Source organism: Rhinichthys klamathensis, unplaced genomic scaffold (assembly GCF_029890125.1).
Source record: "Rhinichthys klamathensis goyatoka isolate OS25496 unplaced genomic scaffold, OSU_Roscu_1.1 h1tg000076l_1, whole genome shotgun sequence".
In the NCBI taxonomy this organism is placed as follows: domain Eukaryota; kingdom Metazoa; phylum Chordata; class Actinopteri; order Cypriniformes; family Leuciscidae; genus Rhinichthys; species Rhinichthys klamathensis.
This window is the reverse complement of record NW_026606618.1, coordinates 1,573,675-1,596,945: the sequence shown is the minus strand read 5'-3', so window position 1 is coordinate 1,596,945 and position 23,271 is coordinate 1,573,675. Positions and strand designations below refer to the sequence as shown.

General features: G+C 38.0%; 3 protein-coding genes across 4 annotated transcripts; 2 read left to right on the top strand and 1 right to left on the bottom strand.

Moving 5' to 3' along the window:
- The first annotated feature begins 737 nt into the window (after nucleotides 1–737).
- Nucleotides 738–4,865, top strand: znf319b (zinc finger protein 319b). The gene is made up of 2 exons (XM_056250856.1): nucleotides 738–1,092; nucleotides 2,664–4,865. Exon 2 carries the CDS (start codon nucleotides 2,847–2,849, stop codon nucleotides 4,662–4,664), a length of 1,818 nt encoding a protein of 605 aa, XP_056106831.1. The 5' UTR covers nucleotides 738–1,092; nucleotides 2,664–2,846; the 3' UTR covers nucleotides 4,665–4,865.
- A 1,844-nt stretch (nucleotides 4,866–6,709) lies between these two features.
- On the bottom strand, nucleotides 6,710–10,776 carry ccdc113 (coiled-coil domain containing 113). The gene is made up of 8 exons (XM_056250857.1): nucleotides 10,684–10,776; nucleotides 10,321–10,435; nucleotides 8,939–9,094; nucleotides 8,696–8,851; nucleotides 8,380–8,616; nucleotides 7,839–7,946; nucleotides 7,442–7,597; nucleotides 6,710–7,319 (listed from the first exon to the last, which is right to left on the bottom strand). Exons 1-8 carry the CDS (start codon nucleotides 10,755–10,757, stop codon nucleotides 7,209–7,211), a joined length of 1,113 nt encoding a protein of 370 aa, XP_056106832.1. The 5' UTR covers nucleotides 10,758–10,776; the 3' UTR covers nucleotides 6,710–7,208.
- Nucleotides 10,777–11,740: 964 nt separating this feature from the next.
- csnk2a2b (casein kinase 2, alpha prime polypeptide b) lies at nucleotides 11,741–22,600 on the top strand. 2 transcript variants are annotated; one of them, XM_056250853.1, is made up of 12 exons: nucleotides 11,742–12,676; nucleotides 15,288–15,399; nucleotides 16,409–16,510; nucleotides 17,100–17,150; nucleotides 18,679–18,738; nucleotides 18,822–18,905; nucleotides 19,132–19,242; nucleotides 19,444–19,545; nucleotides 19,650–19,750; nucleotides 20,985–21,133; nucleotides 21,220–21,302; nucleotides 22,102–22,600. In XM_056250853.1, the coding sequence occupies exons 1-11, from the start codon at nucleotides 12,573–12,575 to the stop codon at nucleotides 21,294–21,296; spliced, it is 1,053 nt and encodes a 350-aa protein (XP_056106828.1). In that variant the 5' UTR covers nucleotides 11,742–12,572; the 3' UTR covers nucleotides 21,297–21,302; nucleotides 22,102–22,600. The 2 variants fall into 2 exon arrangements, with proteins under 2 accessions (XP_056106830.1, XP_056106828.1); XM_056250855.1 differs by lacking the exon at nucleotides 17,100–17,150 and having other exon boundaries at nucleotides 11,741–12,676.
- Nucleotides 22,601–23,271: the final 671 nt, after the last annotated feature.

Genomic DNA, 23,271 nt, shown 5'->3' with positions numbered 1-23,271 from the left:
ACAATGGGATTCGTTAACGAATCATTTTTTTTTTTGAGTCGGATCTTTTACAATGCATCCGTTGAACCGGTTCATATCACAACCTAGCGTGTGATTGCGTTTCTTTGTACGGCGTTAAAAAGTTATGTTAGTGACCGAATATTTATTGTTTTCTCAGCCGAGAGATTACTGTCAATTTTAGTATTAATATATTTTTAAATACATTTTCCTAGATGGTTTTATTCAATGCATGGATACTTTTGTATAAGTGCGTAAGAACCGGTTCTTTAAAACTAGCCGTTTGAAAGAACCGATTCAGAGAATGATTCGAACCTCTAAAAACAAGAAAACAAACGGTGCTTCATCACAGCGTCCCACTACAGCAAATATTGATTCATATGGTTCCGACTATTTTGCATTCCGCCCTTACACAAAAAAAAAAAAAAAGAAAAAAAAAAGAAAGGAAAGGAAAGAAAGCGCAGCTGCAGTCAACATTGAATTTCAGCAATGACCTACGTTTATACAAACAAAATGTTGACGTTTATTGTCTTATTAAAGCTTTATAACTATTATCCTGTCACTACAATAATTCCCCAAAAGTGTTTTAATAAAATAACCACTTGCCCTATAACGTTACCCTAAAACAGTGATAGACACATTTTTCGTGGTAAAAATTGCGTTTTTAGTACGAATATTAATATATAAATAAAAAATAATCAAATTAATGAAGTTCCGGTATGTTTTGTGAGGATGCCAATTATGTGTTATTCAGGTTCCCGTGCGGCTGTCGGGGGTTTCGGTGGTCAGCGATCTAAGCCCGAAATAAAACGCACTATGGGTCGGCCATTCCTCGCCAGTCAGCTCCCCTAAATGCGCTGCAAACGCCGAAAAGACTGTTATCGGGGTTTTATGGAGCAACCCAACCGAAATCCGGAGAGTTTGCAGGGTTTTCATGTGTTTTTGCAGGCACTGGCCAGGGGTGCGGCCTAGCAGAGACCGCGGATCGGTCGGAGGATTTACGGCCTTCAGAAAATCACTATAACGTTAAGCCTTTTCTTGATTGAACTTCTATCCCTGAGAATAAACATGGATGGAATCCACTTCTGAAAAAGGGTAATATGCATATCTAAACATATTTTAGAAGGATGTGTTTGTGTGTGTTGCAAAGCTACTGTTAGCCTGTTAGCCAGCTTGCAAATATTCGTTAGCCATTTTGCAAAGCGATGTTTTTGTGTTTTCATCCAGGTGTCTTAGACATCGCCTTGTTCTATAAGCTATTGGCTAACTTACTGTGTTGTACATCAATATTAATTCTGCTTAACGTTTAAAATCTGTCCCCGGCTTTTATTCGCCGCGATCGAAATGTGTGTAAAAAACGAGGAGCAAACAGAAGCGTCAGTCGTTATCTTTATGTATTATTACATTTTCTTAACCATGCATGCATGCTTTGGAACAGCTGTGCCACTTTTATACACACAGGTGATTAATACTGTTTGGCAATAGACTGTGTCTCAAAAACTAGCGTGCTACTACTTGGACAGTATTTTGGGCATCGTATGCACGTTCTGTGCCCCCACTGCCCCACATTGCTATAGGTTGGTGGGCAAGTCAGTCTCGCTATCCAGCACGAAACTTGAGGTGTACCAGACAGATACTCGTACCTGTGTTATTATCACTGGGATAAAGTCTGTCAGGTTTCATTTGTTCATTTAATTTCTCCTTGGTTTATTGTTAGTTTATTAAGTGCTCAGATACGTTTATACTAGGTTTGTAAGATTTGGAGTGCATTGGTGGAAATTATATAGATCTCCTTACAGACCAGCTAGCCAAGACTCAAATCCAGATGTTGCAGTAAAGGTTAAGGGCGTTTTCATTCCTTATGTAACCAACTATATCAAGAAGTGGTTCACATGAGCGCCACTATCTGTTTCTTTTCTTTTCATAAAGCCCACTTTGATGCCTTGCCAACAGTCACTGTAACTCAATGATGACTTCTAGTCAGTTTTATGCTGCAAGCCGCTGTTAGTTTTTGGGCTTATTGTACAATAGGGTTATTTTATTCTGTCCCAGTCGGACCAGTAGTTCAGAATTTTTTATTTGTCTTGCCATCATTTTGACTGGAAACACACATTTTAATTTTAGCAATGTTTTTATGCCAGAAAAGTACATATTTTTCATAGAACGTTCATTTTTAAGTTAAGTCTTCATTGCCGTTTTAATAAACCCTTAAATATTGCAAAATTATATTACTCTGCAAAGGTGGGGCAGAAGGTAGCTACTGAAGTGGCATTTAGGTGTCTGTACACCAACTGTTTATATGCTGTCTATAGGTGGGTCAGAGCAGGCATAATTTAGCATGGCTTTTATCTGGCATTGCATCTTTACACTGAATTTTTGTCAGGCAGAGAGCAGCCTTAAGTTGGCTGCGTAAAGACGCCTTATGTCAGCCAGTTAGAGAATGTTACCTTGGTAAAATTTAAATTCGCACAATATGCAACAACAATATTAAATGTAATATTATTTTAAATTTGAAGTCATCAACAAATGTATGAGGTTGAATTGGCCCAAAACTCTTTCACAGGCCATCTTTTTTTGTGGAGCACTGCAGTGTAAATGCCCCTAAAGATGTGTGCTGGCTGTGTAAGTTTTTCATCCAGTTTTCTTGATTTTGTTTTTTCTTACAGGGCTGTACCAAGGTGATGAAGAAGGTCAAGGTCATTTGCACTTGATGCTCACATCCGTGTCAGTTCTCTGTTTATAGCTACTTCCTTTCCCATCCGGAGCAGTCCAACAATCCCTTCCCCCTGAATTCATCCAGAAAGCGGTCCAACTACGGCTCAAAGCTGAATCCATACACCCGAGCACGTATGACGGAGGCGTGGCAGCAGCATGCTGTTGCCCCGCCTCCAGTCGTGCACACCATCCCACCAGGGGCGGACACACTGGGCTGCACCGTCTACGGCATCGTCCTCCAGCCGGACGCGGCATTGCAACAATCCCAGCAGCAGCAACAACAACAACAACAGCAGCAACAACAGCAGCAGCATCACAGTCAGCAGCAGCATCCGGCACAAGCGCAGCAGTCCTCCTTGCATGTAGGGAGCGAGGGAGGACACAAGTGTGGTGCATGTGGCCATGACATCTCCCATCTGGCTAATCCACATGAGCACCAGTGCATGGTGAGCCAAGATCGTTCGTTTCAGTGCACGCAGTGTCTGAAAATCTTCCACCAAGCCACCGACCTGTTGGAGCACCAGTGTGTGCAGGTGGAGCAGAAACCTTTTGTGTGCGGAGTGTGCAAGATGGGCTTTTCGCTGCTAACTTCTCTAGCGCAGCATCACAATGCCCATAACAGCGGAAACCCCATGAAGTGCTCCATATGTGAAAAAACGTATCGACCGGGTTCTGGAAATGCCACACCAACTTCGTCAACGGCCAACCCAGGGCAACCATCCAACGATGAAGCATCGTCTAGTGGCAGCGCTGCCGTCGGGACATCAGGCCAGCCTACATTTGAGCCTTCGCAACCTGACAAGCCGTACAAGTGTTCGGTGTGCTCCAAGGGCTTCCGTCACTTATCCGAGCTCACACGTCACGAACGCGTCCACACAGGCGAGAAGCCGTTTAAATGTGAAACATGCGACAAAAGCTTCAGCCAGTCCTCTCATCTTGCCCACCACCAGCGTACCCACAGCTCCGAACGACCATTCAAGTGTGCGGTGTGCGAGAAGAGCTTCAAGCACCGCTCCCACCTAGTCCGTCACATGTATGCCCACTCGGGTGAGCACCTTTTTAAGTGCAACCTCTGCGAGTTGCACTTCAAAGAGTCTTCCGAGCTCCTCCACCACCAGTGTCAGCCGCAAGGTGCTCGGCCGTTTCGCTGCGCCACATGTGGGAAGGGCTTCAAGCGTCCGTCCGACCTGAGACAGCACGAACGCACCCACTCGGAGGAACGCCCGTTCCACTGTGAAGACTGCCAGATGAGCTTTAAACAACAGTACGCCCTGGTGCGCCACCGACGCACACACAAGGCCTCTGCCGACCGCCCCTTCAAATGCAACCTGTGCGACAAGGGCTTCCTGCAGCCGTCCCACCTGTTATACCACCAGCACGTTCATGGCATGGACAACCTCTTCAAGTGCGCCTCCTGCGGCAAGGGCTTCAGTCAGTCTGGAGAGTTGCTACGTCACAAATGTGGTGAGGCCTCCTCGACACCCACAAATCCAGACAAGCCCTACAAGTGTGACGTGTGCGGAAAGGCTTACAAAAAGGCCACCACGCTCCAGCGCCATCAGAATTCCCACTGCACCGAGAAGCCTCTCAAATGCTCGCTGTGTGACCGACGCTTCCTGTCCTCCTCAGAGTTCGTGCAGCACCGATGCGACCCAAGCCGTGAGAAGCCCTTGAAGTGTCCTGACTGCGAGAAGCGCTTCAAGTACTCCTCGGAGATGCAGCGACACAGGCGCGTCCACACCGGAGAGAAGCCCTACAAGTGTGCAAGTTGCGACAAGGGTTTCAAGCAGCGTGAACACCTGGCCAAGCATCAAAGCGTGCATGCGAGAGATGCCCAGTTTAAATGTGTATGGTGCGGAGAGCGTTTCGCTGATCTAGGAGCCCTTCAAGAGCATACTGTCCAGCACACGGCTGAAGGTGGCGGGTACCCTGTGTCTTCTCTCATTCAGTAACTTGTGTCCCCGATTACATTCACAGAGGTTTTAGGAATCTCAGCAAACTTTCCCAGTCAAAAATAATTTTTACAAGGCCCAGTAACCTCATAATACCTCATTTTGTTCTAAACATGCATATACTCAACAAGTAGTTATTCCCTTTTTGATGTCTAGAGGCATCATTTAATTGGGTTTGATTGGCAAACAAAGATGAATCCTGGGAGGACAGAAACAGATCTTCAAACTCTATCCCAGAAAGCACTGTGAGTCTAGTACAGGAGGGCAGCATTTGCCCTGCTTCATGGCTCCTTGGCCAGCTGTGGCTCACAATGCCCTTCAAGATCTTTAGAGCACAAGACAAAAACGATTTGGTCTGCAACTATTTGTTCAGTCTTGAACCATCATATAGAATCAGCTGTCCATTTTTAGTATTGCATTATAGTACCTAGTATGGTTGAGATACTGCTTACTGTGTGCCTCTACAAAAGAACTCTACTTGGATCTCTAGCCTTGCTCCAATTTGAGTACATTGTACGCACATTGGGAGCACCTCCAGCAGCCTACTGTGCGCATTTAGTTCACCCCACAATTGAAGACAAAACGAAAAGGGGGAAAAAGTTGTGCTGTTATAAACTGTTGAAACTGTCTATGTCAATGTTGACGTTCTCCTCGTGGCAACTAATGGTATGTACCAAAAACCATCATTGTACTGTACCACACCCTAAACGGGACAGATCGTTAACCAGCAGAAGTATAATGACCTCAGACGGTCTCTACATTTCACTGAGATTATACGTAAATATATAGAATCTAAATAGAAATGTAAACTTGCATACAAACAGTTCATATTACCACCAGAATCAGTACAGCTGTCCTAAAAATTGCTTAAAAACCTGTAAAGGCTTCCTGTATTACTGTATGTACATAGTTAGTATGTATACAACTTGTTTAACAGTTCTGTCATTAGATATTGCATTGTCTTTCTTAAACTGCACCAGTTATAAGTAGCTTTTCATGTTCTGATTCATACATTCTTTACTTTTTGTTTCTGATTTGCCTTTTTTAAAGTTAAATTCAGCCTCTTTGTAGATGTAGTTGGGATTGTAATTGGTGTATTCAAGGTTGTGTGAAAGTTTAGTCTGTTTTTATAAAGGTTTTTGCCCCTTGCCCCCCTCCCCCCACCTTTACAGGACGTGTGTACTTGTTGTACAGTACCCTAAGTGTCATTCTATGTCTACTGTATAGATTTATCCATGTGTTTGATCTCTAATCTGCCAACTCCATGTCTTGCCTACAGTCATTTCCCTTTTGCAACATGACGGTGAGTCTTTGTTTCCCTGTTATTTTCTTTTATAAAAACTATAATCAAAGACTTTCAAAATGTATTTTAGGCTTCCCCCAGGATCCAGGAGGGAAAGTAATTGTTTTGGGCCTTTAAGGCCTTGATTTAAACACACGTCATTCAGATGTTTTTGTTAGTGAATGTCTGTGTTGCATACTCATCCAACGATAACCAGTATGTTCTTCTGAGAATTTTTTTAAACTGACTTGTATAGAAAAATATGTGTATATATTTAAATATAGACATATTTGAGTGGTACTCATACAAGAGTAATCTATGGTTTTTTGAATCACGTGCTCTCCTTGTTTTAATTTGAGAAGAATATACCACTTTTTGTAATGGTCCACAAAGCTGAATTTTAATAGAACTGTTCAAGTCTTGATTTGCCTACTTTTTTATTTTTACTTTACCCCTCCCACCCCATCGCAATTTCCCATCATCCAACATGGGCCAAAATGACATTCTTGGCTCTGTTGCTTATGCAGTATTATATGTTGATTACTGGCCCTTGAGGATCATCTCCCTCTTGCAGTTAGGTTTCGCCTGTTCCTGCAGGGTTAGAGGTGATGGTGACACTTTGGCCTTAAGCAGGGACGTCTAGTTTCTCCGCAGAGCCCTTGGCCTCCAATTTTTTTCCCCTTTATAGTATCTATTTATGCAAGGGGCTTTTTTTAAACCATAGGCATTAAGAATGAATAAGCAGTTGGATTTCATAAGTATGTTGTGTTTTCATGTTTGTATATTAATTTTTTTTATTAATATTGTTTAAAATCTCTATAAATATCTATATTCTTGGCAGACGTGTCAGGACCACAGGGGAACGTCGACCTTCGATCGATGACCTATGGTTTTGAGACCTCTCCACCCCGTGCATGCTTGCTGTGTTAGTTCCTGTAATCTGTTCCAAGTATCTGCGCTTCTAAGCGCACATACTTATCCTTAGCTTTTTTTCAAATTGTAGATTGTGAATGAGCTACTAAAAGAAGTTCATGTGGCAGTTGATGTGACATTCATGCTTAAATATCTGTATGTAGCATTTAATATACACAGCACTAACTAATAAACCTTTTCATTAATAATGCATTGTTGTGTCATTTCTATGTGCATTTATTTTCTTTATATTGATGCATTATGTGTTTTAAGCTGAAATTTCAGAAGATGATAAATGTATGGGCATCTTCTTGGGCATTGAGGTTATTTAGGACCTGGTAGCTCTTATATCAGAACCCATACAATCCAGAATCTGTGGCTGAATGTCGTGCAGGAACTGGTTTGGCTCCAGCAGCAATCCGAAGCTTGTCCCAGGATTTCGTGAATGTTTTTAATGCCATCTGGAAATATAAAAAAAACAGACAATTAAAAAACCACAATGAGCTGATTAATTCTAGAAGTGTCTTATGACCATGTCTTTAAAATAAATAATAATAAAAAAATAAAGGATAAGAATCCTCACCTCTGCAATCTCCACCTTGCGTTCCCATTCCTTAACACTCTTCTGCAGTTGGCCGTGGGACTCTTTAACCTCGATGTATTGTAGGACATTTGGTACATGATAGTCGGCCAACTGGCCCCTCAACTTCCCGTTCAGAGCCTCTGCTTTGTTTCGTTCCTGTCAGGAAAAATAAAATCCATATTATGGCTTTTTGGCCAGTGGAGTATCATTCCAACTAGTACAAATACCTAGTTGGTTTAGCCTTTTTCTTGATTTTTAAAGTGTAAATAATTGGTTATTTACTGCCATGATGTTGGTTTCTGGCTCAGATACTCAAAGCTCTTGAGGAGCTTTATGGTGGTCTTTCTACAGATCTGTAAGTTTAACAAGTACATAGAAGGAATTTCATTATCCTGACCTCCTCCGCTTCCTTGATCTCCTCCTCAATCTTAACCAGTAACTTCCTCCGTAAAGCAATGTCACTGTTCAGCACATCTGACTCGAGTGTCAAGGTCTGAAGCTTCTTCTGCAAGAAGGGGACATTGAAAAAAATCTCTAGACACTTAAGGACGATAACGATAAAGATATAGTTCTAAATATTAAAGAATAACAGAGTCCAACGGCACAGAGAAACAATCAGAAAGATTTTTTCTAGCTGATAAAAACATTGACAGCCAATCAGAATCCATCCTATTTTAAAGAGCTTGAGCATTTAAAGCGACAGACGGCCAAACTGCAGCGCGTGTTTAGAATGAACAGAACTGTATCGTCCGCTGGTGTGGACGCTAGTATAGTTTTCTTTGTAGTTATCATTCTTGTTGTGAACAGGCCTTTACAGTGCCCACACTTTTAGGTCAACACAAGGCCAACAGTTTCCTATAGTAATAATGACCTGTCCTAATACTGTGGCGTGTGGCTCAACAAATAGGTGATATTTTCTATGGTTAACCAAGAATCACCTTATTAGAATTCAAGGCCTGCAAGGCATTCCCTGCAAGCAGTTTGAGATCCAAATGTTCAAGGTTTTGCTCGTCCAGTCGTTTACGAGATTTGATGTTCTCAAACTTGAGCTGCTCTAAGTCCAGCGCCGTCAGTCCCTCACTCATCTCCTCCTGTTGCTTTAGCTGGACCTGTAGTTTTTTCTTGTGTGCGACGAGTGCTGTATTCTTCCGATGCAACTTCTCGATCAAGTTCTCCTGGAAAGATGGCACTTTATTGGGAATTTAAATCACAACTCTTGTCAGAATAAACCTGCGACTTGAAGTTTTCTTTTACCTTGGCCCTTATTCTGTCCTCAATGTATCTGATGACCTTCTCAGCACTCATCGTCAAACACTTTTTGTCCTGCAGTGCTTTACAGATGTCACGATCAAACTGGCAACATTCTTTTTTAACCTCTGCCAAGTGGATATCAGCTTCTTCCAGAGTTGCCTAAAGAGGGTAGAATCAATTATATAAGCGTATGTAGTATATTTGTGACAAAACTTTATGAGCTTGTTCCCTCTCTTGACTAATGACCTTGTAATTGTCCAGCTCTCTTTCTGAATGGTCTTTCGCTCTCTTCACATCCTCATTCATCTGTTTAAGCACGCTTTGGGCAACATCACATTTCTGTTCCAGTGTCAGGAGCTGTTGTCTCTCTGGAGTGCGAACTTTAGTTTTCCTTCCTGGACTCTGGAATCAAAACATTGACAATGAATGAATGAACATCATGCATGGACCACTCATAAAAACACTCCTGTTTTTTTATTATTATTGTTAATTATTATTTATCCCTATAAAGCCTACTGTATCTAGTTTTGATGCACACATTTCTTGATCAAAACTTTGCTGAAAAACCTGCTGTACACAATCTATTACAGTCTGTCGTCTGATTGATAGTTTATACTTTTTTAGCAAGTAAAAGGCCTTTTAATATAACTGTTTAAAAAAAGTCCTCCTTCAGGTCGTGGTGCATGTGTCTTTATGCAGTGAAATCTTTACTGATTTTTAAAAATTAAACATAAGAATAACTTTTATATTGCTAGTAATATTTCAAGATGAACACTTTCTGAACTGAAGTAACTTAGGTTTACTTGAGTATGAAAAAATCATGTTAAAATGTATGAAATATGATGCATCAAGCTTTTGAGCAACGTTTATTTGTAAATCTCTCAATCGTCGTTGATAGTTGTATTGCACTGCATCATATGTTTTGTCCCCCACAATAAAAAACTATGGAGCATTGATCATAAAGCTTAGAATTTAAATGTCATCTTACTAAGACATATTATCGGAAGATCTACCCACGGTTTCACAGTCAAGGTTTAAGCTAGTCCCAGTCTAAAATGTAGAGCTGTTTTAACTGAAAGCAACTTGCACTGAGATATCTTAAAATATGTCAGTCAGTGCCATTGTTTTGTCTCAAGATGCACACCACCATTGTCTAAGACTCAAAACGACTTAAATGTCCTAACTGAACTAAGGGCTAATCCTGGCTTAATCTAAACCCTGTCTGTGAAATGGCCATAGTGACAATTTTATATGCATTTAATTTTATGTAAGTAGTCTATACTGTTATAAAGATCTCAATGATTAGTATTTCGAACAATTATTTATGTCAGGCTTTACAGGATTAAAGAACAGAACGAACAACGTAAAACGTATTATATTACAAGATTTACATGCACAGTCATGTTCACCCATAGACTGTAAGGTTTCACCTCAAAACTTGAGAGTGAAAGCATAACGATAAAGACGTCACGACCTTTTTTTTACAGTCGTGGTCACTACGCACTAAACATTACATCAGATCTGTCTGTATGCAATTGTATACATTATTAAACACAAATATATGCTATTTAAAAAGCATGTAAAAAAAAAAAATATATATATATATATATATCAATACGTAACGTTACCGTTGGTATTTCCATCTGTGATGTTTCAAAAGCCTCCGATTGAGTCTGAAGGTCCAGTCGACTAATATATTGCTCACATATACCGACCTCTGCTTGTAGCGCTGCATTGGAGCGCCTTAAATGTAGAGAAATAAAAATTAGTTGTGTTTTTTTTACATGTTAAAAATCATATAAAATACAAAATTGTTTGCTGATGCAACCAGAAATAAAAAGTTCAGAAACCACGTTCAGTTAAAATGCGGCTGGTCCTACTGGTTATTATTAACCAGCTAAATAAGAGTATTGAAACGCTTTTTTTTTTGGCAAACATGACTGCAAGATTAAGTCAACATTTGAAATAGAAAAAAAGCTTTTATGACTTACTTTAAGTCCTTTACAAGTTCAACAAGTTGGTTTTGATCCGTGTCAGTTTTACTGTGCTCTGTCGTAGCTGCCATGGTTGCTTGTTGCCATGGTTACGCGCGGGCGTTTGTTTCGCCCTTAATAAATTATTGGTAGACTATTAATCAATAAACACATACATTCATTATCCATTGTTGTGATATTCGATGAAAAACGCATATTCCAAATAAGCACGTTTTAATATGAATTTTAATTTAGGGTCAGATTGTAGCTTATCAGACAATGTCCACCATAATTAGGAAAGACACTTAAATAAATAAATAAATAACATCAAAATTGTTATTTATTATTGAAAACAGTTCTCTTATAAGGATATTTATACACGATTTATTTCAATGGTAGATTTACATCAGTGTATGAAACGATGAACACAGCCACACATTTCCTCAAAATGTCTGTTAGACATCAAACGGTAGTCAAATATGGGCGCATAGCAACGGAAGGACATGCCCAGTGACCATGACCATAGATAATACATACATACAGATCCATCATTAGCGACTGTAAACCGTCCGCCATACTGGAACGGTCAAAGCCGGTTCGTAAACACTCGAGAGCAATCGTAGTTATCCACATCTGATATCTATATCTGCAATAGAAAGATTAGAAGATGATTTTCATAGAATTTAGTTTATCGTTAATGTTGCACAATTCTGCATATGGATATTACATATTGAGTTATAAAAACACAAACAAATACATTCTTACCTCTGAAAGGTTAGTCCATTTTGAATATAATGTATGTCGGCGGTTTTTACAACCATATGCCAAAGAGTATATAAGTACTTCTATACTCTTTGATATGCTGCACAATACTGTATCTTTTTCGATGGAAATGTATTTATTTGTTAGTGCGAGTGATGAACAGCGTCATGTTGACCGTTCCAAGATGGCGGAAGCGTCGCCGAGTTTGGAGCTGGCGCATGTGGCTTCTACATATAGATATCTATGGATATCTATGGCCATGACAAACTTGTACTTCCGGATTTTTGATGCTAATTGATAAAGCTATCTTGCGCTTCCGGGTCAAATCGTTCCAGTCCGTTTTTCCTGCAGCAGCACGGGGGGATTGGTCCGGAAAACCCGAACCCCGATCACAAGCAGAACGCTGCACGGGATTATAAACGGTTTTCGCGATTATTGCACAACGACTTTACGCAAGCGACGTCACGGTGACACGGTTTTTCACTGGGGTCGGGTAAAACATCGATCTGTAGTCCACCGCCTCTCCCTCTCTTTCTAACCAGTCAATATCCTGAAGCTCAGGAACTGATTAGTTATATTCTACTCACTTACGGTGGACTGTATTTTCCAACATCCATTTGCTACAGATTGAAGACTGAGAAAAAACACATCCTGGCTTTTTTTCTCGGATCTTTATGCTTTGGATCTAGGGATTTGAGGCCCCTTTGGGGTGGTGGGGGGGTTTAACCCACAATAATTAGATCTAAACAAACCCCCCCGCCTAGGACTCAGTCTATTTTTAAACCAAATAACTTTTCACAAAACTTAACACATACAGGTCCAAAATAGACCTTCTAGACTTCATATTCGCATCTTTGTATGCGATATTAGCACTGCCAGAGCATTTCACACTCTATCCACTATTCATTTTCACCCCCGGATCTCCAGGCGGTCTAAACACCGCTGACAAACCGGTGAACGAGTGCTGCTCATCGGCCACCGCGCTCCATCTTTTACGCCGCTGATATCAGATATTACACGCCCGAACCGGATACCATCAGACCCCCCCGTGCTGGTCTACATCTGATCAGTGGTACTCCGTCTGTGTGTTTTGGATTGGATTTGGCGATCGGATTTCTCCTACACCCTGAGCCCCGTTGCGCGCCATGCCCGGCCCGGTGGCCGGTAGTAAATCTCGGGTGTATGCCGATGTCAACACTTTGAAGAGCAGGGAATATTGGGACTACGAGGCCCATGTGCCCACCTGGAGGTGAGATATTTAAAGCTATAAAAGTGCATCATCATCTGATGTTGTGTTTCAAAATGCCTAGTGAGCTGCCTACCTAGGCGCGTTCACGTGCATAATTTTGTGCATGTATCTGCTGGTTTTCTTTGCGCAGTGGTTCACATTGTAGGCTCGATATCGATCGTGCTGGGAAAGTCATCAATCTGTGTGATCGAGCAGCCCCTGTTTGAGAGCTGGTGATGAGAGGATGACATGAACGGATTTACAGATTCAGCGTTAGAGAGCAGTGTGTGTCCTCCTCAGCATCCACAGATTTTATGCAAATGCACCGATTCCCTCAAGTGTGCAATCCACATCCAGTAATTACCATTCTAAACCAGCGCACTAATAGAACATTTAGTGGTTTTAATGGTTAGATTCCTCTGGAGCAGTTAATGTGTTTCTGTTTTGCACAGTGCACATATATAATTGTGCTGTCGTTATTTATTTATTTTGTATACTTTACTGTGGAACACAAAAGGAGAATTTATCTTAGCAATCTTCATGCCAGCTCTTTTCCATACAACGGAACTGATCAGTGACTGTCAACACCCTCCCCCCCCCCCAATTTTTTTTTTGGACAAATATTTTTGTTAAGAGTCGAAATTAAGTCATTATTAAATGTGACTTCCAGTTCGAATATGCAGAATGGAAAGTACATTTGAGGCTTTAGCTTTTTATGCTGTTTTTATTTTTTTTAACATTACAACTGTTGCATGAAACAGAAAACTGCATAAAAATGCTCCATTTGAATTCAACAGAAAAATAACAATTAAATTAAATTAAAACCAATCCTTTAAAGAGGACCTATTTTGAAAAATTCACTTTTACATGGCGTTTGATACATAAATGTGTGTCGGCAGCGTGTACACATCCACCCTATAATAGTAAAAATCCACCCACTCCTTTTTTTTAATCCCCTTAAATCATAAGCAGTGCCTCAGAACAAGCGTTTGTGACAAATGATTAGACCCCGCCCACAATTACTGATGGGCTCTGCCCTATTATCATAGACCCGGCCCAGTCCACTGTTTATCTCCTCACCAAAGCATTTAACAGCTGCATAAGAAATTTATTCTTATTAAAGCTACTAAGTTATTAAATCAAGAGGAGTAAGTGATTTTCATTTTCTTTTGTTGTTTGATTCATATTAACACATTAGCAGTAGGTATGCTGCTTTCATTTTAATACACAATCCAATTATACACGTGATTTCTTGCTGTTGATGTTCAGACATAACCGACTGTGTTTATTTGAACTTTGTGTGTTTTTGACATAACATTGTGTGTATTTGACCGTTTAAACGCAATAAGACATGAAAGAGAACTTTGTTTAATACTCAGGGGATGCACCGTCTGACATCCAGCTTTCTGTGCAAGTAAACATATCACGTTTAGACTGATATGGCTTTAAAACTCAAGCAGATAATACATTTTCATCATGATGAAGAACTGCAGTGTCACTTGAGCGTGACTGCGATAGAGATGATAATCAAAACAAAACAGATGTTTTGTTAGTTTTTGGCAGATTATCCAAGGCACAAGCTGTATAGGCTCCGCCCTCTTCTGGAAAGCGGGATGGGAGCAGCAGCTCATTTGCATTTAAAGAGACATGCACGAAAACAACATGTTTTTCTTTCCAATCAAAAATGGCCTGGACATTTACAACATGGTATAATACATGATCTGTGGGTTATTTTGAGCTGAAACTTCACAGACACATTCTGGGGACACCAGAGACTTATATTACATCTTGTAAAAAGGGGCATAATAGGTCCCCTTTAAACCAATCAATTAGTGGGCGATAATGTTTTAGATCTCTACTTCTAACTTAATGTGGCCAAGTGTCTATTTTGTATGGCGTTGGTGAGTTATTTTGATGTTTGTATTGTTATTGTTAACTAAAACAATAAAAAAAAGTAAATTATATTAAATTTAATAACCTTAGGCTGAATGAAAACAAGAAATATTGCCTTGGGAATTAAGTTGAACTAAAATTTGAAACTAAAATACTAAAATTTCTAAAACAAAAAGTGAAATAAAAATAAATTAAAGCTAAATCGAAATTTAAAAAAAATACTAAAATTTAAACTGATATTCAAATGAAAACTGAAAATATACAAATAAAAGCTTATTCAAAATATATAAATAATACTAAAATAAAACTGTTGGATCCAGCTGACTATTTTTTTTTTTAAACCTATAGATAGTACATTGTAATGCATATGCCCAACTGTATTTGTAACATATTTCTTCATGTTAAGCCATTTTGATTTGCTACACACAGATAAAAATATGATTCTGAATGTACAAAGCTCTGTGAGAATAGTGGCATTTGCCTCATTATTATAGCTAAGAGTTTCAGACAGCAGACCATTGCTTAAAATGTCGTCTTTGGCTCCGTCCCTCGGTAGAGACGTCAGTCAGCCCTCAGCTGACAGGGGAAATGATGGGCTTGGTCATTTTCACAGATGGTTGACTGTTTCAGCCCCCTTCTTGCTAGCAGAAGCCGTGTGTTTGCATTCTGGGCTGGAGATGTTGGTTTCTGCTGTAGATCCTCTATCTGACTGGCATGTGAATCTGTGTACCACCTGCAGTAACCAGGAGGATTACCAGCTGGTACGGAAGCTCGGGAGGGGCAAATACAGTGAGGTCTTCGAAGCCATCAACATCAACAATAATGAGAAGGTTGTGGTCAAAATCCTCAAGGTGAGAGTTTGTGTGCATAATCAATATGACCCTTGCCTTGTCAACTACCTATTTAGGGCTACAGAATGTTGTCATTAGCTGAAATGTTGTGGTTTTTCTGAGGTAAATTTAATGTAGATTTATTCCAAACCGATAGTTTAATATGATTTTATTAGCTTGGTGAAATTTCAGTGTAAATAGTTGTATATTTTGTGATTTTTATGCTCACCAAGGCTGCATTTATTTGAACAAAAATACAGTAAAAACAGTAATATTGTGAAGTATTTCTGAATACCTTTAGTTAGCTGCCCCTCTATCATAGTTCATCCAAAAATGAAACTTCTGTCAACATTTACTCACCCTCAAGTTGTTCCAAACCTGTATTCTGGGTGAACTATCCCTTTAAAATAACTGTTTTCTATTTTTATGTATTTTAAAATGTAATGTATTCCTCTGATGGCAAAGCTGTCACATGACCCTTCAGAAATCATTCTAATGTGCCGATTTGCTGCATATTATCTTCTTTTTCATCATCTTTTTTTTCATCAAAACTGCATATTATTTGTGTGTAAACCATGATCCATTTTTTTTCCAGATTCTTTGCTAAATGGAAAAGCTCAAAAGAACAGGATTTATTATGTAACATTTACTCTCACTTTTGATCAATATCCATGCTGAACAAAATTATCATTCAAAGGTTTTTTTAGAGAAATTTATAGTGTATGCTAGCATACACTTAAAAAAAGACATGTTATAGATGCGTATATGTAGGTATATGCATTTAACATATACATTTTTTTCTATTCTGAAATAATAGTCAAAAAATACTGATGACTCATCTTGCACTCTTGGGCATGCCCAGTGTTTTGTCCAATCAAATGCTTTCTAGAATGAGAATGTCCCTTCCCTTGTTATTCTCACTAGCAAGCAATAGCAAATGATGTGTTACGGCTTTTATATAAGCTAAAGGCCATTGGTCTTTAATGATGAGTACGTTTGTATATTGTTATATCATTGTTTTCTAAAATAGCCTGTCAAGAAAAAGAAGATCAAGAGGGAGATCAAGATCCTGGAGAACCTACGAGGCGGAACCAACATCATTCAACTAATGGACACAGTAAAGGACCCTGTGGTATGTTCTCCATCTCTCTCCTCTTCCAGTGGCGATACTTGTCAAATCAGGGTTCAGTTTGTCCATGGAGGACTTTGATTTTCTCTCTCTCTCTAAAAGATTGTGGGCAGACAATCTAATTTAGTTAAACTTTTTCTAGTTTACAGGACTAAATTTGGTTTTAGGCCGGAATTGGTTGTAAGAAGTTTCTCTGTCTCAAAATTGTCAGTGAAATGACAAAATAAAATCTGATTGGTAATGTCACAGATTTACCTTCCAAACATAAGCAACCGTTAATAGAGTGATTCTAGAAGATTATCTGGACACAAATGAGATCATATGAAAATTACTGAGAAGCGTAGTGATGATTATTGAAATATCAAATTAGATTTTACATCGGAACAAAGACTTGCAGCCAATCATTATGCTTTTGTAATCCATGTTCTTCTATTTTACTTTTGATTGCGATCTCAATGAATGCTTGATGGTGTCTGTTAATGCTTACTATTGTTGATTTATGGACTTCTTCATTTGAAGGACTTCCTTTTCCAAATTGTTCATCTCTCTATTTCTGTTTATTTCTCTCGGTTTATCCCCAATCTTTATGCAGTCTCGAACACCTGCGCTTGTCTTTGAATGCATCAATAACACCGATTTTAAGGTATATTCTAATTAAGGTTATCTATCTATCTATCTATCTATCTATCTATCTATCTATCTATCTATCTATCTATCTATCTATCTATCTATCTATCTATCTATCTATCTATCTATCTATCTATATATATATATATATCTGTCTCTCTATGTGTGAATCTATCTATCTATCTGTGTGTGTATCTATATCTGTCTATCTATGTGTGTATCTATCTATCTATCTATATATATATATATATCTGTCTATCTATGTGTGTATCTATCTATCTGTCTATATCTGTGTGTGTATCTATCTATCTATGTGTGTATCTGTCTATCTATGTGTGTATCTATCTATCTGTCTATCTATGTGTCTATCTATCTGTCTGTATCTGTGTGTGTCTATCTATCTATATATCTGTCTGTATGTGTTTATCTGTCTGTCTGTCTGTCTGTCTGTCTGTCTGTCTATCTATCTATCTATCTATCTGTCTGTCTGTCTGTCTGTCTGTCTGTCTGTTTGTTTGTCTATGTGTGTCTATCTTTATGTCTGTCTGTATCTGTGTGTCTATCTATCTATCTGTCTGTATCTGTGTGTGTATCTATCTATCTATCTATCTGTCTGTCTATCTATGTGTGTCTATCTATCTATCTGTCTGTATCTGTGTGTGTGTGTATCTATCTATCTGTCTATCTATATATCTGTCTGTGTGTTTATCTATCTATCTGTCTGTCTATCTATGTGTGTCTATCTATCTATCTGTCTGTATATCTATGTGTCTATCTATCTATCTATCTATCTATCTATCTATCTATCTATCTATCTGTCTGTCTGTCTATATATGTGTGTCTATCTATCTATCTATCTATCTGTCTGTCTGTCTGTCTGTGTTTATCTATCTATCTGTCTGTCTATCTCTGTGTGTGTGTGTATCTATATCTGTGTATCTGTCTATTTATTTGTCTATTTATCTATCTGTATGTATGTCTATCTATCTATCTATCTATCTATCTATCTATCTATCTATCTATCTGTATGTATGTATGTATGTATGTATGTCTATCTATCTATCTGTCTGTCTGTCTATTTATGTTTGTGTATCTATCTGTCTGTCTGTCTATCTATTTATTTATGTTTGTTTGTCTGTCTGTCTATTTATGTTTGTGTATCTATCTGTCTGTCTGTCTATCTATTTATTTATGTTTGTTTGTCTGTCTGTCTATTTATGTTTATCAATCAATCTATTTATCTATCTGTCTGTCTGTCTATCTATATATGTCTGTTTACCTAAATATGTTTGTCTGTCTATGTATGGTACTGAATAACTAATTGTCAGAAAGACAGATTAGAATATCTCCTATATTTAATTGGAGACTATTAAAGGTGATCAGCTATTTTGCAAAAATATTTTACTGCCAACTGGCTAATTAGAATTCAAGGAACTGTGTAATAATCACAATTATTTAAGATCTTATTTGACCTTATATCGAAGTTGCATTTCAAATTAAATCCTTTGCTGAAATTTAATATATTTTGTTTCCTTTCTGTTTAGGAGCTGTATCAAAAGTTAACAGATTATGATATCCGTTTTTACATGTATGAACTACTAAAGGTAAGTAAGCGTGTGCTTCAGTGGCTTGTTTTGGAGGCTTCTGTGAATTTCTAAGGTTTGTTTATTTGATTTTCTACGGGCAGGCTCTGGACTACTGCCACAGTATGGGGATCATGCACCGCGATGTCAAACCCCACAATGTTATGATCGATCACCAGTTAAGGAAGGTAATGAAGCAGTTATTGTTAATTCTTCATCTTGAACTGCATTTAAGACATTCAGAATACAATTCATAGAGACTTTTAGAGAAAGAAGAGCGGTAATGTTCCCTCTGTCATGTAGTCATTGAATTATACACCAGCAGAGGGCGTCAGGGTACCAGTTTCTATTGGGGAAAACAGGGTGTTATTCAGATATTGTGTTCTGAATCATGTTTGTATGTGTTTGATCCAGCTGAGGTTGATAGACTGGGGTCTTGCTGAGTTCTACCACCCTGCACAGGAGTACAACGTCAGAGTGGCTTCACGCTATTTCAAGGGTCCAGAACTGTTGGTGGATTATCAGGTAAAATGCTCTATGAATCAAACACAGTGTAATTATGCATGTAAAAATGTGTACGTACGCATGTACTTAGTAATTTTTATGATCAGATAAATCTTAGCACAATTGAATAATAACTAATAAAGTTTTTTGTCACATATTGCTGTTTTCTTTTTAGGTTGCGTGCGGTTATTGGGTTTAATGTGTGTAATATTGTGTGAACAGATGTATGATTACAGTCTGGACATGTGGAGTCTCGGTTGCATGCTGGCCAGTATGATCTTTCAGAAAGAGCCCTTCTTTCACGGCCAAGACAACTACGATCAGGTGACTTGAGATTTATGAATATATTTCAAAATATTATTTTGCATTTAACCCTATTAGCTAAACACCATGTGATCATGATTTCACTCGACTTCCTCGTTCCCCAGTTGGTGCGGATTGCAAAGGTTCTCGGAACAGAGGAGTTATTTGGCTACCTGCGCAAATACCACATTGAACTGGATCCACGATTCAAAGACCTGCTCGGCCAGTGAGTACCAGCTGAGGATGGCATGGAGGAATTTGAGAAACCCCCCCAAAAAAAATTTATTCTGAAAACTTTTTAATAAACAATAACAACAACATCACAAGAATAGAAAAAAATGTATATAACTTGTTTTATTATATTTTATATCTTTTATTAGCAAATAAAATACTTTTTGTTTATTATATTTATTTATATTAATTCTGAACTTAATTTTATAATAAATTATTTTATAATAAATATTTATCTAATGTTTATTCATAAACCAAAATTAGGTAATTCCAAGGCTTTCTACTGAGTTTGATGACTTTTTACATAAGGAAATTTGTATTTTCAATAAAGCCTTTGCCAAATCCCATGTGGTTTAATTTCGATTAATCGTGCAGCCTTATTAATAAGGTTGGGTACCGTTTGTATTTTTTTTTTTTTTGAATACCGAGTGTCGATTCCAGTACGGGAATACCTTACAGCAAAAACAACTGGACTAACTAATATAAATTTCAAACATTATTAAAGATAAGTAAACAGTAATAAAATAAGAACAAATAAACGAATTCGCAATAGCATATATAAATACAACTGAACAAATTTCAGGTACAGAAATGATCAAATGTTAAATAACACTGCATAGTTTTCTTTTTATAAATGAAATATAGATTAATCCTTATTAAAGTTACAAAAGTTATTCAGTCAAGATCAGTGAGTGATTTAGTTTTTCCTTTTGTTCTTTGATTAATGTTAAGGACACAGACTGCAGCAGGTTTATTAGGCTGCTGTCACTTTAAGACCTCACGCAGGATCCAATATACTATTACACATGCTTCATTCTCAACAGTTTACGTTCACTTAAGACAAAACCGACTGTTTACAAGGATATTTTGACATAGTTTTGTGTGTATTTGTGCGTTCAAGCACTCAATTCATTATCGCACACTATATGAGAGGCGGTTGTCTGTGAAGATGGATGTGTGCGCAAAGAAAACAGCGTGTGGCGCAAGTGCCAAATTGAGTTCTCTTTGTAGTTGAAAATGGTTTGGAATCACATTAAAATGCACACACAGGAATCGACCTTAAGTATCGGATTCCCGAATTGGAATCGATTTTCGATTCCCAACCCTAATCATTAATGATATCTGACCGAGCTTGAGTGGTCAGTACATGGATGATGAAATACCAAGTGTGATATAATCTACTGTGTTAGATTGTCCAGTTATTGAAACTCCCCTGCCGTATCCTACAGGCAAACACGGAAGCGTTGGGAACAGTTTGTGCAGACGGAAAACCAGCATTTGGTCAGCCCAGAGGCTCTGGACCTTCTCGACAAGCTGCTACGCTACGACCATCAGCAGAGACTGACCGCCACCGAGGCCATGGAGCACCCTTATTTCTGTGAGTTTGCTTAACTCATTCCTGAAACTTATATTGACACAACAAACAGTCTAAAATTCTTAAAACATACACATATTTGTCTTTAGATCCAGTGGTGAAGGAGCAGTCTCACACTAATACAGATGGCACCATAGTGTCAAGTGGAACCAACACACCCCGATGAGAGCAGGTGTCAATATTTCATCAGTGTATATTCAAATGTTTTCTCCATAATTGTAACACATTTTCAGTTTTTTGGATGTGCATATGAAGCATTATTTTAATGTGAATTCTGTTGATCTCAAAAAAAAAAAATCTGAACCATATTGGTTATCAGTGGATATTAGAGCTTTATTGTAGCAGTTCAATCGATAATTATTTCTACATGCTTATTTTTACATTAATATCACACAATTGTAAAAACAATAAAAAATGTAATAACACTGATAAATGTACTCTTTAGCAACTCTCAAAACAAGTATCTATTTTCATACTGTACATCAGTTTTATTTTAGTATCATTTATATTATTTTTAATTTATTTTTATTTCAGTTTTAGTACTTCATCTTGAAAGAACTTTATTTCGGTTAGTTGCTATTCCAACATTTCTAAGTTGAAGTAAAAAAAAAAAATCTAATATTTATATTTTATTTTATTTCAATTAACGTACGTTATATTAAAATATTTTTAATAGTAATAATGACACTGCTGTTGTATGTAATGTTGTGATGCCTACATTTAAAAAATAAAAATGTTTTATTTGTAATTTAATTAGACAAAATAGTTCAGAATTTTAAAATCTCCCATTTATCGGTTATCCGCTTAATTAGTATTAATCAGAATTGTAATATCGATGCATCTAAAAAAAAAATAATAATCATGAATTCCAATATCAAGTGAATTAATCCACAATTCTGATTTTTGAAATTGAGTAGTTTTTAATAGTGTCTGAAATTGAAATGTGCCTTTTTTTCTTTCTTTTTTTTCAGGAACCGGAAAAGGCATTTGTTACCTCAATTTTTTTATCCCTTGTGTCTGAAACCTCTTCAAGTGTACAGTGAAAGTTGGATCTAAGCAGCACCTGTTACACCTCGTCTCGGACACACACCATACACTCGTATACACACACACTGACATTTCAACTTTTCCGTGTCCATCAAGATTGGTCTGCCCCTCTATAACAGGTCTGTTCCTCTAGCTTGAAGATTTCAAAGCTTTCCCTCCCAAGTTTTAGATGAAAGGAATTAATCCTCGACTCCACCCCCAAGTACACTGGCCCCTCCCACCTTAAACTAGGCATGGAGAATGAAGACCAGAATGAACCCCGCCCCCTCTCTCCTTATTGGTCTGTGTGTCTGTCTGTTCAGTATTCAGACCTTGGCGCAGCCTCCACATACTGTAGTAATAAAGTGGCATGGTGGACCTTTATTTCTTTGCTCTAGGTAGATTGATTACTATATTAATGAAAATAAATGATTTTTATTTAGATTTATGTGCCTCGTTGTCTGTTGATGGGAATTGGTTTTTAATTAAATGTGTCCTTATTGCGCATACTTAAAGGGATAGTCTACCCTAAAATGAAAGTGTCATTAATTATTTTACCCAGCCTCATGCCATTCCAAACTTGTATGAGTTTTTTCTTCATAAAACAAAGATATTTTCAAGGACACCGGGGTCCAAACAACATCTGAGGCCATTGAGTTTCATTGAATGTAGAAAAAGAACACTGAAACATATTTTTAAAGATCTTCTTTTATGTTCCACAGAAGAAAGTAAGTCATGCAGGTTTGCGACATGAGGGTAAATATGGCAGAATTTGCATTTTTGAAGTGAACTATCCATTTAAGATTTGTAATTTGACCTAACCACTAAAAAAATAAAGCGAAAATATAACTAGAGAAAAAAACAGAAACAAGCTAACAATACTCACTAGCAATATCGCAAGAAAATCAACCAAGTATGTTGTTTCGATTGATCAGCATCAGCTTGAAAACCTCAGTAAACTTCTGGGTTAATTAACTAACCGAAACACATCACTGTATGAGATTAATCTTTTACTGTCTATGGATTAATCGGATATGTAGGCTACATGACATAAACGTAATATCACTTAGGCCTACCGTATGGGCCTCTTCCGAGAATGACGTGAATCCACAAGT